This window comes from Rhododendron vialii, chromosome 11a (genome assembly GCF_030253575.1).
Source record: "Rhododendron vialii isolate Sample 1 chromosome 11a, ASM3025357v1".
In the NCBI taxonomy this organism is placed as follows: domain Eukaryota; kingdom Viridiplantae; phylum Streptophyta; class Magnoliopsida; order Ericales; family Ericaceae; genus Rhododendron; species Rhododendron vialii.
Window position 1 is genome coordinate 22,299,196 of NC_080567.1, and position 20,259 is coordinate 22,319,454.

General features: G+C 38.9%; 2 protein-coding genes and 1 long non-coding RNA gene across 3 annotated transcripts; all 3 read left to right on the plus strand.

Moving 5' to 3' along the window:
* The first annotated feature begins 300 nt into the window (after nt 1-300).
* LOC131307537 (uncharacterized) lies at nt 301-8,059 on the plus strand. Its single transcript, XM_058334090.1, has 7 exons — nt 301-570; nt 1,244-1,385; nt 2,717-2,818; nt 3,155-3,279; nt 4,287-4,573; nt 4,669-4,759; nt 7,537-8,059. The coding sequence occupies exons 1-7, from the start codon at nt 457-459 to the stop codon at nt 7,969-7,971; spliced, it is 1,296 nt and encodes a 431-aa protein (XP_058190073.1). The 5' UTR covers nt 301-456; the 3' UTR covers nt 7,972-8,059.
* Nucleotides 8,060-10,435: 2,376 nt separating this feature from the next.
* LOC131307536 (uncharacterized) lies at nt 10,436-20,034 on the plus strand. Its single transcript, XM_058334089.1, has 2 exons — nt 10,436-10,705; nt 18,549-20,034. Exons 1-2 carry the CDS (start codon nt 10,523-10,525, stop codon nt 19,698-19,700), a joined length of 1,335 nt encoding a protein of 444 aa, XP_058190072.1. The 5' UTR covers nt 10,436-10,522; the 3' UTR covers nt 19,701-20,034.
* LOC131307540 (uncharacterized) lies at nt 12,231-15,966 on the plus strand. The gene is made up of 2 exons (XR_009194161.1): nt 12,231-12,309; nt 13,224-15,966. It is a non-coding gene; the product is annotated as an uncharacterized LOC131307540 (long non-coding RNA).
* Nucleotides 20,035-20,259: the final 225 nt, after the last annotated feature.

Below are 20,259 nucleotides of genomic sequence, written 5' to 3' on the forward strand. Positions count from 1 at the left end.
AATAAAACAAAAAGTTCTTTATTGAAGGATTTCATTTCTCTCAAGTCATTGAATGTGAGGGGCATGTAGTTTTAGAGCCCACAACAAGTTTTAATACGATGATGTAGGGCTTGAATTATTACTTTTTTTATCTCAATGAATAGATTGTTGATCCAATAAACCAACTTCATTGGATATTGATATCCTGTTTTTTGTTTTTTGTTTTCAATCGATATCGATATCCATTTTACTGAACCACATTTTGTTAGAGAAAAAAGACAATATACACAGAAATGTAGAAACCGGGTCCGGGATAGGCTTATCCCTGCTTTGCTAGTGCCCAGAATTACCGTTGCAGCCAATCACCCCTGTCAAAATCCCTAAATCAGAAATATACGCGCCAAAATCTGTTCACGCCTGGAAAGAAGAACTCAGAAGAAGAAGAAGAAGAGATTCTCCATAATTCTCCGTGTAATTATGGCAGGAGCAATCGGATGGTACGGACCTCTGATCGATCTGTCAAAAGCTGCTTCTCACGTTGGTGATTACGTTCAGTTAATCGTTTTCGTCCATAGATGTACTACTGTTCAGGTTTCTCTCCTCTCTCTACCATTCTACATACATGCATACGTATGTACATATGTAACGATGTACTAATGATGTTGAGAAACCGGCCAAACCGACAAACACACGAGGCGCAAGGAACAATCAATTAATGAAACAGAGAAAGCAAGAGACGCGGTTCTCCAGTTGTGTTGTTGAGTACATGCCCGACCGCCAATTTCTTCTACGTATCAAATGAAGAATGTAATACAGTTACATAACATCAGCTGCGTATTGCAAATGTTTGTAAGTTACGGTTTACATTATGAAGTACCGTAATAGACGTGTCTAGGTTTCGGAAGAGCCCCCCCGGACCCTGCGACCTGACTGAATAGCAAGCGAAGCGCAATTTAGATCAATTACACACACACACACACACACACACTTGCATAGAAGAGCGTAGGTTTAAACATGGAAGTGAGAATGGCAACGAAACACGAGAAGATACGAAATATCATGCGGAACCTAGCTTAAGTTTAATCTAGCGCTCGGAGTTCAGTTGTGGTGAGTGGTATTTCGATGTCTAGGTCTACACAATTTAATGTTAAGGGTTTTCGCATTGAGAGGAGCATTTTGCCAATTACTTTCTCTAACAATGTAAATCCTCCCCCTCTTCTGTAGAGTTTGATTTCATTTAAGTAATGTTCTGCTTTTCGTGTAGTATAAGATGGCGAAAGGTGGAAGAGAAGTTATTAGGACAGACATTCAGGTTGGTGATGATACACGCCGTTTTTTCAATGTATCCATATGGCAAAAACAAATGGGTTCCATGGCTGTTGCTGGTGATATCGTCTTGCTGCACAGTAAGTTTCAATTTTATCCTCTTTTTTAATTTTCATAGCGAGTACTTATGGGAGTTTATCTTGTTGAAATATTAATTTTAAAATACTCTACCCGACTTATGCAATCATTGACATGGCAACAGTAGACAAAAAATAGCTTAGTTATATGTATAAAAGGAAATATCCAAAGCTGCAATGACTATTGAAATTTGAAACATACAACTTGATGAGCCACAAATGAAATTGTGGGAGGCGGTGATTGGGTATTGCCAAAGAATGGTGATTACAAATGTAGGAGAATCGGTTTGGATCCATGTGCGGAAAATTACTAATTGAAGCAGTCTAACTTACCAGAAAAGTATAAAGAGAACAAGGAAGATCCTTATTGTTTTTCAAAACCTAGAGAATACTTATGATAGGGTGCCTAGCGTAATGCACATTTGTGAATAGTCTAATTATAAATTGGAATGATACGTATGTGAGTGAATTCACTTATGGTACTTTTTTTTTATTACAAGTAGAGGCTTATATTATATTTTTATTCTTGTTACGTGAACATCAAGAACATCATGAAAATACATAAATATATTCTTTAACATGTTCCCAACATGTCCCGTAAACCCAATTTAGGAACTTTATGTGTAAGAGTATTGGTGTCGTAGAGGAAAACTTTTGGAAAGCAAACAGCTAGTTACCTTGAGCCATGAGGTTATGCAAAAAATAAGAGTGCAGGTTGCAAGATACCTCAAGGCGAGGAAATGATGTGAGATGACACAAAAAAGAAGAATCGCTAGTGAAATATGTTCTTTTTGTCCTGGCGACATCGACCTATGTTGTAAACTTTGTTCTTACTAGCCAAATTGTGTACTGACATGATGGAAAACTTTGAGATGTCGAAACTGTATGCCTGATTCCTAGGCTGGAACACTATTTGAGCTTCTGGAGTTGTATATCTAATGCAGTTGGTGGCTGCTGCTTGTTTTCCTTCCTTTCTTGTGTTGATACTTTCAGTTTCTGCTACCTATTAAAATGTCGGTTAAAATTTCAACATCTTCTTCATACCAAACTTTCCAGTTATGTACGTAGTTACACGGTAACACATATCTGAGGTATATTTCCTAGTTTTTGTTACATTAGCCTAGCATGTTATTTTCGGTTGTGCTGGTTGTTCAATGTATAATTATTTTTTAGATTGCAACTAATATTAGCATTTCGTTCGTCAATATCTTATTCTTGTACTTAGCCTTTCTATTCTATTCACTACGTTTAATGGGTATGTCTTATCAAATGTTTCAGATGGTATGTAGTATGACTAATTCTTGGCTGACACGGTATCTATTTACTCTGCACAGACGTCAAGATTACAAGATTTGGAGATTTTGTTGAGGCCAGAACCAACCATTGCTCGTCTCTACAATGTTTAGTCCACTCTTGTGAATCACTTGTTTCGAAAGGTGTTTATTCTTTTCCCTCTTTTTTAAAGATTGCCGTAGGTTTTGTAAATAGACGTGGTATTATCTTCCTTTTAGTTGCTTAAAGGTACTTGTGGTTTGTATAGTCGAATATCTGGAAACATTATATTTCTCATCTGGAAGTTAGGGTATTATGACACTAACAATCACAAGTTCCATGGTATGCCTGGGTTCGATTCTACCCCTGCAAGTTGCAATAACGAACAATCATTTTACTTCATGGTTATGTTTCTGTTAATTTTCCTTTCTTGCTTTTTAAAATGCAAACTTACTAAACTCGATAACTGGGACGCCTAAGATGTTATCTTCACTGTTGAGGTCTGGACAGCATCATGGGTGAGTGTCAACTGGGGGCAACAACCAAGGAAAAGCTTAGGAAAGTTATTGAATGGGTGCAGCAAGCTGGATCTATTCTTCACAATGTGCAATTTCATGGGCACCAGGTATCTTCTTTGTCTTGACCTTTTAATTCTTGAGAATTTCTCATGGTTGCATGAGATTAGTTAATTGCATGCAGACTTGCATTTCAAGGTTCAAATTTTCTGTTATAATAAGCTAAATTCATGGAACTAATCAGGTTTTTTTGGTACATGAGGAGGCCATTGCATAAGGAGGGAATCTTACCTATGTGGCAAGACTTTGACACATGTCCTCCTAACTAGGGACAATTTTTATAGCCAACTGAGCTAGCCCTAGCTGGTTAAGTTCGTGGAGCTAATTACTTTCATGGGAGTATATTTTTTGCCTTGAAAAAAAAAAAAAACTGTCTGCTTTTTTTTTTTTTGAATTATTCAAGAAACTTATGTCATGCTTTCAGTTTCTCTTGTTAATTTTGTCTGTGACTATTCTCTTACATCTTTAATTGCTAGATTGTTGATCTGCTTGGCTTCTTCTGTCTCCCCTTAAATCTCGATATTACTGACAGTTATATTGCATAAAGCTTTTTGGAAAGAAAGGCACCTGCATGCACAAAAAATGAGTATATTTTGGAAGGAAATGCCAGCTTTCTTCAGCTTCCTACCTCCATTAACTGCTGTATTCCGTATATGCAAAGTTATATAGCAGCGAAATTGAGCTATACGTTTTATAGATAGTTTATATAATTACATAATTGAGCGTCCTCACACTCTGTGAGAACTGTCAAGAGGAAGCATATTCTACTGTAGTGCACTTAGATCATGATCCAGGGCAGCGAAATTGAGCTATACGTTTTATAGATAGCTTATATAATTACATAATTGAGCGTCCTCACACTCTGTGAGAACTGTCAAGAGGAAGCATATTCTACTGTAGTGCACTTAGATCACGATCAAGGGTGTTGCTTTTTCACAACGATAAATTCTGGTCCTGGAAAGAACTGTTTAATAAGCCAGTTCCATGTTTCATGCCTGATCTCCATGTTGGATGTTTACATGTTTGGAGGATTTTCACTGTGTATAAACTTACGCAGCATAAGGGACAACAGTCAATAAACTGGAAAGTGCAAGAAGAGAGATGTTTGCAGGACTGCTGTTCTCTTTTAGAAGTGTTCCATCTTACTGATTCCAGTAAGGCTACTTTCTGTGCGTCGATTGGCGAAATTTTTCTGCCACTGACCTGGAAGCATCTTCCTGAATCTGAGGAGGAGAGGATGTTCCTAAGCAGGAGAATATGCGCAATGGGAGATAAATATTTAACTGAAGATCTCATTTGTAGCGGCTGCCAACTATGTGGCTCTCCTTTGAACTCTGAGTTGGGGTATGGAGAAGACTCAGGTCTGCTTTCAACAGTTTATAGATTTGCAGTGATCCTTTTAGTTACTGAATAGCATGTCATCAATTAATTGTTTCCAGGTCTACCTCTGACGAAAGCACCACTCCATTCTATTGTCAGAAGAGCTCTAATAATCTCCACATAAGAAGCGTAATATACAGACCCTTCATGGTATGGCGTACTCACAGTCTACATTTGGTCTCTTCGAGTCTTTATTGCTTTTAATACGATGAATCTTGCATACTTTTCTGAAGGAGCTGACCAGGGCTGCACATTTAGTTGAATGTTCTCTAGACTGTCTACTCCTTGAAAATTTGTCTTGGTTGATGGAGTTATGTGAATCATTATCTTGAAGGATCCAATTAGCGTCTAACAATTAGGTAAATACGTGAATTTCGAAACGTAGATTCTAGACATTCCTAGACTACCATACTTCATGCTTCTTAAACAAAGTACCCAATTGAGCTACAGCTTGTTGGCTTGTAATACTCAGTTACTTAAACTACAACAACAACAATAATAGAACCCATCTAGTCCCCAATCATTGGGGTATGGACGGGAGATGATTGGAGATAGACCTAACCTTTGGTAATAGACAAATACCCAATTGAGCTGCAGCTTGTTGGCTTGTAATATTCAGTTACTTAAACTACAACAACAACAATAACAGAACCCATCTAATCCCCAATCATTGGGGTATGGGTGGGGAAGGATTGGAAACAGACCTAAACATTGACATTATATGCACAAAGTGGCTGCTTTCAGAATACCACTGAAGCAGTGGCCCCCTTGTACCTCCAAGAACAGACGAGCTAAAGGGACTCAGTTACTTAAACTGATGACGAAAAACTTAGTGTGGTAACTATATCTTGTAATAAAACTTAATTTCTCTGCTCATTCAGTGTGCAAGTTCACTTGGTGTAGAATTGGTATATGTTATCACTGTAATTTGTAGTGGCCCGAACAAATCAGCTTGGACCGTGCTCGAGCCATGACCCTGCTCGACAAGATCCTCTAGGTCAAGACAGATCGGGAAGGTTAGAGTAGCCAACGCCATTGGGATTTTTATTTTATATATTGGCAAAATCTAATTTATTTTATAATAGAGAGTTTTTTTAGGCTATAAACAACTGAAAATTGACGGAATAATTATTCAATAATGAACTTGACAACTCATCGTTTTTCAGATAGTATTTTTGAAAAAAGAAAAATATTGTGGTCGGGAAGGTTAGAGTAGCCAACGTATCGCTCGGGTATCACGCGTGGATTCCCTCTGGTGCAACTAGGCCGACGTGGCACGACCAACCAGGTCGGGCTATCTGGATCCAACCGGTGCAACCTGCGCGATCTGCCAAAGACGTTTTGCGCGATCTACTAAAGACATTTCGCCCATGTGCACCTCCTAGAAATCTGAATGAAAAAAATAAAATTTTGGATCGAGCACTTACACATATTAGATTGAGCTGATTCTCGCTGGGCCCACTCGGATTTTTTAAAAAAAATTATTGAACGGCTCAGATCATCTGTGCGGGACCCAGAGGTGGCCTCGCATGTCCATCGGTACCCCATCGGTATATGTATGGTCGGTACTTATAGCACTATCGAATAAAGATGATCATTTATTTCCATATAGCTATATCGATCAGTACATAAGGTCAATTTAGAGCAGTTATCAAAATCCATAACAACATACCCAAGTTTTTTGTTTTTGAAACTCGGGTGTACAGGTCAACTTACGCGCACATCGACTAATTTTGGAAGCCCAATTCCACTGTCCACTAGCGAAAGCGTATAGAGTATGACTAGCTCCAAAGAAATCGGCAACACCTGAAAGATTTTATATCTGAAACCTTAGGAGAGCGCAAACCCCTAAATGTACCCAAACTTTTAATGAAAGAAGAGAAAAACATTACCTACAGGCTACAACATTCAAGATTTATATTAGAGTTTCTTTGGAGAGATAGAGATAGAGACCAAAGTGCGCACGGCTGTGGAACTTCAAGGTAAAAATTATCTAGCGGAGGACATGAGTTTATACTAATTATGGATATGGGGTCGTACTAAATTTTATATTATCTGCTGTAGCTTTTTTTTTTTTTCTCCGTGGTGTCATGCGACCCATGGATTATACATTGGCAGTCGCCTCTGTTTGTGAGGAAAAATAAACGGTTCCTCGTATTTATAAACTTCTATCCATCATGTAAGGTGGCAGTATTATTACATTTTTTGAAGCTTTTTTCTTTCACCAATGCTTTTACTTTGTTTTACTTAACTCTGATTGGCCTGCTATACTTCTATAATATTCACACATCTCCTTTCTACCATAACATGAAGACGTAATTCATTTGTATATGTTTGAGGGAGTCCTAAGTGGTGGTTTAAGCTTTAATACCACTTTGAAGAAACTTGTGCTAGTAATTTATGCCTCATCCTCCTATTTTATATTCTTGGTACCAGGGCCGGCCCTGACATTTTCGAGGCCTAAAGCAAATTTTTAATGGAGGCCCTAGGTTATTGTAATATATATATATATTACAAGAGGTCCCTCCCAGGACTTGAACTAGAGACCCTTTGCTTTAAAGTCTTTGCACGCACCACTGGTGCCAAATGCAACAAATGCCTTTCTGCATTGAAACAAGGAGCATTTTATATATCATATATATGCGTTTTTCTATAGAAAATGAGGCCCTAATTTTGCTCAAATTTTGAGGCTTAAAGCGGCCGCACCTTGGGCTTTAGCCCAAGGCCGGCCCTGCTTGGTACTGAGAAATCTCCGGCATCGCCCCTACTTCCTGGAACCCAGATGAAGAACACAAACTAAGTTGTTTTCTAATTGCTTAGTCGTCTCTCCTTAATTTTTTTAACTCTTTTTCGTATTATTACTTTTAAATGTTGGCGATCTACTATAAACTTGCTTAGCATAGCTGATTCTGTGTCCTTATTTGCAGTTATACGTATGGGATGACTCAAAGTACGTACCACTCCTTGTGAAAAACAAGGCTGCTGAACTCTTGTTTGGAAACATAAAAGCTGAGAGTGTACACTCATGCTATAGAGGACAGAAGCACGGCCAAACACCTAATCCAAACGACAACCAAAACACCGGTCATTCAGATGCAAAAAGCACAACTCGGTTAAACACTGCTGATGGAGGATTTGGCTTACTTCTGCATCCTAGTGCAGATAAGAGCTTGGAACAGAAGGAGAAAAAACAATCTGGAGTCCCAGATTTGTATTCGATTTGGTTGATATTGCTTAAACTATTGATGCAACAAGGGAAAAATAGTCCTCTGAAATTCAAAGTTACAGTCAATATGGCCAAACATTGGGATAGGGGGAGGTTTGAAATGGTGTCTGTGTCTATACCATGTTTTGAAGGCTAGCCGTAGCATCCTTGGTCTAGATTACTATTGTTCTTCAATATGTACTATAGAAATATTATTCTGTTTCTGTACACGTGAGATGGTAAAATCGTGATTTCACAAAAGGAAAAAAAGAGCGTCAATGAGTAATATGTGATAAAATTATTTCCCTTTTAATTTCTTAATTTCTTGAGGCCGTCATTGATTTTCACATATGGCAACACAGTTTTTTCATGTTTAATCATTGATTTTTCTTTGAAGAAAATCGCCTTTTCAATGGTTGTGGACCTGTGGTCAGCATTTTCTTTTGAAAAAAGGGCATCGCACAAAAGAAGTGTTCAAAGATGTAAATGATAAGCGATTTTCAATTCATGGAGTGAATAAGGAAAATCTTCGAACTATACTCAAGCTAGACAGTCTCATTTCTGCGTCCGACTGTGATGCCCCAAGACGGTATTGAGACATCCATGCTCCCCAATTGTTACCAACTGTTCGACTATTGTAAAACCATCAGTAACAAATTAGTTTTGAATTTGACCATGTGGTGGATACCAGGTCATACACCTTCAGTTGTTCCTGAATTGGGATTTTATTTGTTAAATGCAGCTAAAGTTCATTTCTTGAAGAGGGTAGGGTCGGCTTAGCTTTGGATTTTATCTTTGTTAAGAAAAACAAGTACATGGCAGATGTTATTCGAAAGGCTCAAAAAAAAGTTACACTAGAAGGAAATATTGATACCATTGTCTCTTTTTGTTGTATGGTTTACGTAGCCAAACAATGACAGATGTGATTCTTTTGTTGGATGTAAATTGTTGACGTTGCCGTTTAGTTTATATGGCTCATGTAGATTATCAAACTTTACATGTTTTGTTGGCTTTTTAGTTAATATATATTATGTCATACAACGTCGCAAGCATGACAAGTACAAAACTGTAAATATGTGTCAATGAGATCAAATCATTGTATATTCAAGATTAAAGAATCACAACTTAGCTTCTTATCTTTGAGAAAACTTTACCTGGTGAGCTTATTCAACTGGAGGTCAACACTTAACAGTGTCGATACGAATATCGAAACATGATACAATTTAAGCTAGTCAGATTGATATCAAAATATATTTCAAATCTATAGTAATAATGCTTTGCTCGGTTTACATTTTGAAAAAAAATTCTCAACTCAAAAACACTCATTTACCTCTGCTTTCAATAATTACTCTCTCCTCATTATTCCTATTTCTAATCATTCTCATAATTCCTCTTTCTATTTCTTTCCACTCATTACCCATGTTTTTAATTATTATACTAATCTCTCTCTCCACTCATTACCTAAAAAACCAAACTAAAAAATTCTTAAAAATCCAAACACAACATAAGTAATTTGAAAAAATATATATATATAACACAAATACACAATCAAACACGATACATATTACATAACCTACCCTTCTCTCTCTCTCTCTCATTACCGAACCACCCCAGTAGCAAAAGGTCCTTCCGCAAAAAATAAGGGAAATGATATTGCCACTTTCCTTTTTACCAATGACACTCCATTTTTGTCTTTTTAGTTAAGTGAATTTACTAATTTACCCCTCAATGCAATAAAATTTCACAAAATGCATGTACTATATTGTAAATTCATACACTACAAGACAAAAAAGGCGAGTGCTATTAGTAAAAATGAGAGTGACAATATTATTTTCCAAAAACAATGATCATAATGATAAGTGCTCCACAAAAGGTCCTACAGTCAGATTCACTTTTTTATCCCCTCAATATTGTATACATGGGTTGGCGAAAAGTTAGTAAGTTACTAACATAAGGAGTTCAGAGACTGTTCGTAGTCCTGAACCTTCACTAAAGAAGGTGGTGGGTGATGCCAACTAATTTAAGAGCTCATTGGCATAATCACTTTCTTTTTTTATTTTTTATGGGAAATGATTTTGCCACTCCCCTTTTTTGTTAACGCTACTCTCCTGCACGTGTATTTTTTGTACAAAAATACACTTGCAGGGAACATGACGTTAACAAAAAAAGGAGTGACAAAATCAGCTGCCTTTTTTATTCGATATAATCACTTTCTTTGATTCTTAAAGCATCTCCAATGGAAGATATTAAACATGATGTGGACAATGTAACGACTACTTTTGACAGCTTCAAGCCTTTCAATCATGTTGTCTTTCCATATGCCAATTTCACGTGGAATTGAAGGTAGCTCCAAACATGTCAATTTTGACATCAACATAGTGGCATGCCAATTTTCAAAAATTTAACTGTTTGAATTTCAAAAGAATGCCATTTGATTTTTTTTCCTTTTAAGTTTGACACAAAAGTTGACATTAAGAATTGGAAATAGATAATTTAATGTCAAATATATATGAGTAGAATTTAACATAAAAATTAAAGATGAGGCTTTGATGTCATATTAAAGATGCTAAAATATTACATAAGCCTTAAGCAATATTTGACATTGAAGTCGGAGACGCTGTGTACGTGGGCACATTTCCTTCAAAACCCCCTAAAGTATCCAAACAGTACATTTCAGAATTCAACGCACCTGGACGCCCTTTGGAAAAATGCTTAGACCAAACAGCTCCAGTTCCACCCTTCTTCTACCCCATACCCCTCCCCTAAATCTCTACAAAACCGTCGGTCTTTTGAGGAGCCGCACCATCACTTACCCAGCTACCACGGCCGCCATGTCGACCGTCTCTACCGGGAAAGAGGCCGTTTCGACCCAGGACCTCCTGCCCGTACAGGTATTAGGAAGTGGTCGATTTCTTGTTTAGATGCGTGATTCACAAGCTTTTATTGATGGGTTTGCTTCGAAATCGAAATGGGTTTTGGCCCTTGTTATGCTTTTGGCTTGATTTTTTTTGGGTTTTGATCCTTGTACTTTAATTTGCCCTGAATTTCTACCCTTTGATTTCTTTCCAATTTGTTTTTAGACATCCGTGTGATTACATTTGGTAGGCACTATGTGGATCTTTGGTGCAACACTTCTGTCTGTCGGACTATATTGCATACACAGGAAAAATGCGAAGAAGAATCTATCTGTGAATATTCATTCCTTTGATCTTTCTGCGGTGTGGGTTTCAGTTATATTTTACTAGCAACCGACTTTACTAAAACTTGGCACTATACAAAGAAATAGGACGTGTTTTGGAGAGAGGTAGGGCTAACATGTACCGATATACAACTTTGCGATCGTACTAGTGTAGAATCTCTAAACTGCTTTATGTTGTTTGTACGTGCTTGTCAGAAATTAGGTACACGGTTGTGAATCTCATAGGCACGGAAGAGGTGGGTGGTTTTGAGCTTGGTGTTTGGCAGATAGCCCTTCAGTAGGAGGGGATACAAAGGCTCTTTGGCACCTTATGTTAGTGTTTATACCCTTTTTTGGCACCGCGGATCGGGCTAGTAGTGAAAGGCCGTTTGATTGTTTAGTTAGTTAAATTGGGCCTGAATTATTGGTGTGTTGGATTAAAATCTATTGGGCTATGATGTTGGTAACACGATTGGGCCCAGTTACTTGTTCTTGGCCCATTTCGGATGTGATGAAGCCCATCAAAATAGGGGGAAGTTATTTCCCTCAATCTCAAAGGCTAATTGACTAGGTCAATTGGACACATGTCAAGCTCACACAAAAGGAGGAAGTGGGGAGTTAATTGCCACATCACCCAATGATCTTTCAACTGCCGAAAACCACCCATGATGTTGCATGCTGGAGTAGTGGGACACTCGTCAGCCCGTGGTGCAAGCAGAAATTCGGATTCAGGCCTAAACCAGCTCACTGCTTTGCCTATATATAGCAGAATCAAAGAAGAAAAATGGGCCAAACACCAATCAAAGTCCAGCGCTTCAAAACAGTTTCCTACTTTCAGCAAAGTAGACATATCCGAGTACCTCGTACTCAACCCAACCCCATTCAACATACTTTTTCAAGTATTTTGGATTTTATTTTACTTTTCTTTTTACTCAAACTTTGTTATCACGGTGTAATAAAGTCTACGTTTTATGATCTACGCATTTCCTATACGACTGGGAAATTCTAAGTCCACAACCATGTGGCAAACGCCGCAAACCACGAACCTCCTTGTGATCATTACCCTTTGGATCACACGCAATCGTCTTACAAGTTAGAAGTCACGACTCATGGCAATCGTCATCTGAAGTTAGGCGCTACAAGTCTTGGCACGCACGCACTCAACAAATCAACGCCTGCAATCGTATCCGCACCTTGCTCGGCATATGTGTGTCAAAAACGAGAGTTTTCAGTTAGTCGCAGGTTTTGGGCTTTGTGTGAGCAGAATTCGCTACTAACCTACCGAATCATGTTTTGGAATGCATGTTCTTACGTATGGTACTGAAAACTCTCGTTTTTGACACACGTACGGCGCTGATGCGTTTGCAAGAGTTAGTTGGTTGAGTGTGGGCGTGCCAAAACTTGTAGCACCGAACTTCGGATGACGATTGCCGTGAATCGTGACTTCTAACTTGTAAGGCGATTGTGTGTGATCCAAATGGTAATGATTACAAGGAGGTTCGTGATTTGCCACACAATCGTGGACTTAAAATTTCCTAGTCGTATAGGAAATGAAACGTAAATCGTAAATTTTATTACACCGGGATAATAAAGTGGTACAGGAAAAGTAAAATTCAAACTACTTGAAGAAGTGAGTTCGAATGGGTTTTGAGTACGAGGTACTCAATAGTCTACTTTGCTGAAAGTAGGAAAGTGTTTTGAAGCGCCGGGCTTTGATTGGTGTTGGACCTGTTTTTCTTCTTTGATTCTGCTATATATAGGCAAGCAGCAAGATGGTTCAGGCCTGAATCCAAATTTTCCTCCTGCACCACAGGCCGCCAAGTGTCCCATGATTGTTCCTCCTTTTGTGCATGCAACATCATGGGTAGTTGAGCTTGATCATGGGCAGAAAACATAATTGCCCCACTTCCTCAATTGTGTGGATGCTTGACATGTGACCATTTGACTTAGTCAATAGCATTTGGACTTCATGGAGGAAAATAACCACCTCTAGCAAATAACCAACTCTCCTATAATCGTGGGCTCAGCCTCTTTGACCCAAATCGCCTCCATCCTTCATGGGCTGCATTTGGTTCAAACAAGTAATTGGGCCCAAACGTAATAGAAAATCTACGGCCCAATAAACTTATCAACCAATAACTACATAATTTTGGCCCAATTTAATTAAAGAATTAATTAAATGGCTATTCATTGCTAGCCCGATCTGCGGTGCCAAAAACGGGTATAAACAGGTACACTGTATACCTACGTTCCAAAATAATGAATTTAGCGATCCTAAACAATCCTACAATTTTTCCTCTTTGTTTCTTTATATTTACTGTAAGATAGAAGAATAAATTATGAAGAACCAAAACTGGAGTTTTGATAGGAAAATATAAAAGAAGATTTGTCAAAAAGCTTCTAGAGATGTATTTTACATCAGTATTTAGCAAAGTAGGACTCGATTTGTCCAATGTTGCTCGCTTTAAATAAGTATAGTTTCGCTTTAAACAAGTATAGTTCTGAATCGTAATCTATAGAAGTCTACTCCCATTTATTGCAATTATGTGCATGTGGTATATCGCCTCCCCATTCCCATTCCTCGTATTGGATGGATCCTCGTTCCAGGTGTCATAACTTGGACGGGACCTTTGCTTTGGGGGGAAATGGGTGGTTGGAATAAGAACCCATTTTTTGCACTCCCGTCTTGCCTTGGCTTTATGTGGGTGGTGCTTTAGAGGAGCCGAAAAGGGTGGTTAATCCGATTTCCATTGAGCCCCTTCTATCAGTGGTGGTTTCACAGCAACGGGTTTTAATTGAAGCTAGCTGGAGGATGGAAATGCCTTGTGGGGGCACTCATAAGTCCAAGTCTCCAAATCTCAGCGTAAGAGGGTACATAGGGAGCTTCGCACTCAACCGTAACAACATAGTTGTGCCTTATGAGGAGGAGGAGATTGTGGGGAGGGAGGAAGGTTCTTTACGTATGTTAAAATTACATCCGCCCGAACTCTCCACTATAAGTGGGCGAATCAGCTTAAGTATGTAGAATTGTAAGTAGTGGTTAGGTAGTGAAGTTTGAGGATTGAATCTTTTGCCTGCCCTATCATATGGTTGGTGATCAAGGCCCATCAAATATCAGCTTTTAGGTAATGGGCATCGTATTGTATTGTATTAAGCTCTAATAATGTCTAACCTACTTCTATTAGTGGAAAGACCAATAGCCATGTACAAGCAAGTGTAATCGCACAAGCAAGCTAGAGTAAACATGTATAAACAATTGGGTGGAACAAATTCATAGAGAGACTTGACCTCATGGCCTTTTTGAACCAAAGGCTCTGATACCATGCTAAGATATTAACATTAACTTAGCATGGTGTCAGAGCTTTGGTTCCAAGAGTTACTGGGTTCAAGCCTTGTGATATTGTTTGTGAGAAACATGAAACAAAAGCAAACTCTCACAGTTCGGAGCCCAGCTCCTACTGTGAAGTTGCAGTTGCCATGTTTCTGCACCTTACGGTATATTTGTTTGCACACCCTATTTGTTTGTGCACTCTGTTCCATGTGCGAGGTGAAGTCATGTGGGGGAAAGAGGGGTGGTTAGGTCTGAGATAACTTGATGTTAGTAGTAAAGCTAGTATTCTATCATCTTAATAGTTTAGTGCAATTGGTTGGTAACAATGTGGACAAAAACTTGTGTTTCACAGTCTGTATTTGAAGGGGTACAAATTCACAGGGAAGACATGAACTTAAGACCGTTCGCCTAACATGTTTATGTTAGTAAGAGGGGGAAGGGATGAGGATTTACCCTCACCAGTGCCAAACACCTCACAGCCCATACCTCTACCTCCTACATGTTTGGTTCTACATGTAGTTCTTGGCGGAAGGAAATAGAGTGGATAAGGATCAGTTATTGGTATGGCTGGAGGCGGCTCCATTCATTCCCTTCCATGGTCAATTGACCACCCAAATATTTTTTTCTCTCTTGGCATACATGTAAAATTTTTGGACTAACCATACTTTGAACACCCAACCCAATTGTTTGAACACCCAACCTAAATGTTAACGAACACCCACCCCAAAAATAGCCCACAAATTAATCCACTTGAAATTGAAAGCCTAAATTTCAGCCCACTAAATTTCAATTGCATTACAAAAGAAGTCACAAGATATTGTAAATGCCATGGCACTTGTTGAAATGTCTAAGCAACGGTTGCAAGTGATGAGAGATGATGGGTGGGATTCTTTGTTGGCCGAAGTGTCTTCGTTTTGTAGGAAGTATGGTATTCCTTTTCCTAACATGAGTGAAATGTTTGTATCTAGTGATTGGCCACAACGCAAAGCCCCATAAATAACGATTTCTCATCGTTATCGTGCTGAGCTATTCTGTACAGTCTTGGATTTGAAATTTCATGAGCTGAAAAATCGCTTCACAGAGGCAAATACGGAGTTGCTACTTTGTGTGAGTTGCTTGAATCCTAGAAATTCATTTTCTACTTTTGAAAGGAAAAAGTTGATTCGTCTTGCGGAACTCTACCCATGTGACTTTTCTAAGGTGGACCTAATGGCATTGAACATTCAACTTCAAAATTACATTTTTGATGATATTTACTTTGCTATTTTTGGGTCGCATTTTAGATGTTACGTATGACTTTTTGTTTATATATAGTTGTGGTTTCTCGAGATAGTATAGTGCATTTTCTGAACACCCTTAGAAAAATTCCGGGAGCCGCTACGGCAGAGTGGGGGTTCATAACTATACATCAAAATCAATGTTCTAAATGGCGCTTGGCGGTAGTCGGGCGGAGACCCACCTCCAAGCGCCAAGCCGCCTAGGCGGCGCCAAGCAATTTGGCGGATTTTTTTTTTTTTAACAAACCATTATCCAATCAAACTATATTTCATGTATCCATAATGCAAGTTCAAACTTTAAAGTACAAACCCAAATGAAATTAAGTAGTAGCAACTAGCAAATAAGTTGAATAAGACAATAAGTAGCAGGGCTTCGCTCACCTCCCTCGTATTATTTTTTATATATATTTTTTAGGCTGTCAAAAGCCTCCAAAGAAGCCGCCAAGGCCCGCCAAGTCGGCAAGACCGCCTAGGCCGCTGCCAAGCCCACCAAGGCTGCCTAGGCGGCCGCCAAACACCGCCAAATCTCCTTGGGCGCCAAATCACACGCCAAGGGCTACTGGCGTGGTGTGGTAGGGCACCTCCAAGCGCCCCAGGCCGCCATTTAGAACACAGATCAAAATGCCCTTTCCTATGTGTAGAGTTTGTCATTTAGTTTGTACTACGTGTCTTTAACATCAACGACTAACTCACCTAAATCTTAAGCTTTAGAAAGAGAGGAACTTGCTATACACCGTCTCTATCTCTCGCATTTGGCCTAGCTCCTCCACCCTTAGCGAGCCAAAAAAACTCTAATTTCTATGATGACAAGTATTGGTGAGGCATTGAAGTTTGAGTGGTGAATCTTGTGCCTGCTGTATCCTATGTTAGGTGACCCATCAGCGAAATATTGAGCTTTTAAGATGCGTACACAACATCCTAATAAGCTCTAATAATTTAACCTATGCTTGAAACTTCTAAGTAGAAGGACTTGTGGATATCTCCGACCTGAGTGCAATTGCACAAGCAAAACAAAAAAAAAGTTCCCATAGATGAACAACATGATACAACAAATTCACACGGAGATACTTGACTAAAGACCGTTTAGGATCAATGGCTCTGATACCATGTTGACATTAACTTAATGTGGTGGAACATGTTATCTGAGCTTTGGTTCTAAGAGTTATTTCGTTCAAGCCTTGAGATATTGTTGGTTTTGTCACCACCATGTGTGAAACGGAGTCATTTGTGGGAAGGGGGTGTTAAATAATAGATAGCTTGGTATAAATGGTTGTGCTCATATTCTAGCAACTTAAATTTTGTTCCCCCTATTGTTGGGTAACAATTTGACTATGTGGTAAAAAAAGCTGTGTGTGCCATGTACTCACAAAAGCTGTGTGTTCCCCCTATTGTTGAGAATTATTGCTATAATATCCTGTTAATAATAATTCAAACATGGTATGAAAGGTTAGGTCGCAGGAGTTATTGGATTCAAGTCTCCGTATTGGCTATAACTCACAAGAGCATTATGTAGTTGTAGTAAGAGGGGGAAGGGTTAAGGATCTACCAGGTGTGAGATCAGAAATTCGTGGAGAAATTTGAACTTGAGACCTTTTAGAATCAGTTGTGTGACACCAGGGTGAGCTGCTAACGTTTATTTAGCATTGTACTAGTGCTGGTTTCAAGAGTTACTCTGTTGAAGTCTCATGATGTCATCCATTCATTACAGTGGGTTATCGTTGGAATGCTATTACAAAGCTCTTGCGTAACTTGTGTTTGATAAGATTGATACGAGATCCACTTGGACCTTATCATGTTTGTGGGTAAATATTTGTCCATTTTGTTTCTTCTCCTGTTTTTTTTTTTTTACTTTTCGGTATTTCATGCTCTTATAGTTGTTGGTTGTGGTTGCCAAAGTGGTAGCTGACTTGAGGATTTACTTTTTTGGGGGTGGCAGTTGTGGCATGAATTAATAGGTCTTGCAAAGACCTCTAACCTTAGTCAGACTCCTTGGTATAATATATGTCAGTTGTATACTTCTCATTGAGGTTTGTGTGGATTGTTTAGGTCTAACCTTGAATTCAGGTCTGCTTGAGGGAAAATCAAGCATAACTAAACCAAGTATTCGAATATTCAATGTAAAGAATGTACGAAATCAAGTTGAATCTCTAATGATACAAAGCAGCAATATGGCTCATAACACCTCTAATTGAATGCATGGCCTCATTTTCCAGTAGAGCTTGAAGAACTTTACTGCACAATGTACAACCACTTGCCTTGTTCATTGAGTGCTCTTAACCAGATTTATTTTCCACCTTGACATTTTAACTCTTATTCCCTAACTGGCACATGATTATGAAGTCTGCATCCTTGTTTGTAACATAGACATAAATAGAGCATAAAACATAAACATCCACCATAGCAAATTAGAAATTCAACACACTCATGCATTGGTATAGATATCATATCACATACATAGATCTATCATATAACTTTGTTTGATAGTATACATTGAACTTGTATCTGAACTCACAAGATTTTGTTGGAAGACAAAGCTTGGTTAGTTCCTTTTGATGGTTATATTCTGTGCATTGCTAGTCCTCACATGATATCTTGACCCAGTTCCTACCTTTGTCGATAAGCGACATGCGAACTTTTGTTTGATATGTATATTTAAGAAAACAAAAGGAGAACTTAAATGGTAAATTTGATATTTTTATATTTCCTCTTCAAATTAAGGACATGTTTACAATGTTTGAGATACGTGTCTCATAGTGTCCAGAAGGTGGTGGTGTCTGACACGATAGGGAAATAAACTTTTCAAGGCTTCTATGTCTACAAGTGTTTAGTATTTTGGGCTTTTTATGTGGGTTCAACGCTTAAACTCTGTGATATCGAGTTGCAATTGTTTGGTTGCCAGGTTGAAGATATTGATCCTTCAGCAATTAACACGTACAATTCTTTTTCAGGTTGCAAAGCGATTGGAGAAGTTCAGAACTACGATCTTCACCCAAATGAGTATGCTTGCCATCAAGCATGGAGCAATAAACCTGGGGCAAGGGTTCCCCAACTTTGACGGTCCAGAATTTGTCAAAGAAGCAGCCATTGAAGCCATTAAAAGTGGGAAAAACCAATATGCCCGTGGATATGGGGTCCCCGACCTCAACTCGGCTGTTGTTGCAAGGTTCCAAAAAGATACTGGACTTGTGGTGGACCCCGAAAAAGAAGTAACCGTCACCTCAGGGTGCACAGAAGCAATCGCTGCAACTATGTTAGGCTTGATAAATCCTGGAGATGAAGTGATCCTATTTGCTCCGTTCTACGATTCTTATGAGGCCACTCTTTCAATGGCTGGTGCCAATGTCAAATGCATCACCTTACGGCCTCCTGATTTTTCAGTACCCCTTGAGGAGCTAAAGTCCACAATCTCAAAAAACACGCGTGCAATTCTTATAAATACCCCTCATAATCCCACTGGCAAAATGTTCACTAGGGAGGAACTCAATACAATTGCATCTCTCTGCATTGAGAATGATGTTTTGGTTTTCACTGATGAAGTTTATGATAAGTTGTCTTTCGAAATGGATCACATTTCCATGGCTTCTCTTCCAGGAATGTATGATAGGACCGTCACTATGAATTCTTTGGGAAAGACATTCTCCTTGACGGGGTGGAAGATTGGGTGGGCCATAGCTCCACCACACTTGACATGGGGGGTGCGCCAAGCACATTCGTTCCTCACTTTTGCTACCTCCACTCCTATGCAATATGCGGCAGCAGCGGCTCTTAGAGCCCCCGAGTCCTACTACGAGGAGCTAAGGAGGGATTACTCGGCAAAGAAGGCGATTTTGGTTGAGGGGTTGAAGGCTGTCGGTTTCAAGGTGTACCCTTCAAGCGGGACCTACTTTGTGGTGGTGGATCACACCCCTTTTGGACTAGAAAACGATGTTGCGTTCTGCGAATACCTCATTAAGGAAGTTGGAGTTGTAGCAATTCCAACGAGCGTGTTTTACTTGAACCCGGAAGATGGAAAGAATCTTGTGAGGTTTACCTTCTGCAAGGATGAAGGTACTCTGAGGAGTGCAGTTGAAAGGATGAAAGAGAAGCTATCGAGGCGTTGATAGTTTGTTTCCCAGACATTGTTAAATGAAATACTACTCCTCAACATTGGTGGGCTTATATAATAATTCTGTATTAGAGGTAACAGTTATCCTTCTTACAAGGTCAAGTTGTACGTGTTGCTACAACTTTTTGCATTTGCAGTAGCAATGTGTCCCCAGACATTTGTTTGATCCTTAGTTAGGAAGAATATTAGCTGGGAGTGAAGTGGCAGAACACTCTAAGCATTCTTTATTTCTTTGACCTCAGGAGGATAAATCATCCTGTTATTTATAAGCCTTGTCCAAAATTTGGTGCGGATTTTTTTTAATACATCTCTAATGCAGTTTTATTGAAGTTGGTCTATGATTTTTTGGACCATAGAGCCATGCTGCCAACTCATTTCAAAAGCAGAAGTCTGGTGAATTGCATAATTTTTTTTTTCTTTTTGGTTTTACGCTACAGTGCATTAGTGACGCAATTATTTAGTCGATGGATAATACTTATTATTAATGTCACACAACCACCTTAGCTTGGTGGAATGATCCTTTTTTATTCGAATGAAACTAACGCTGTGTTTGG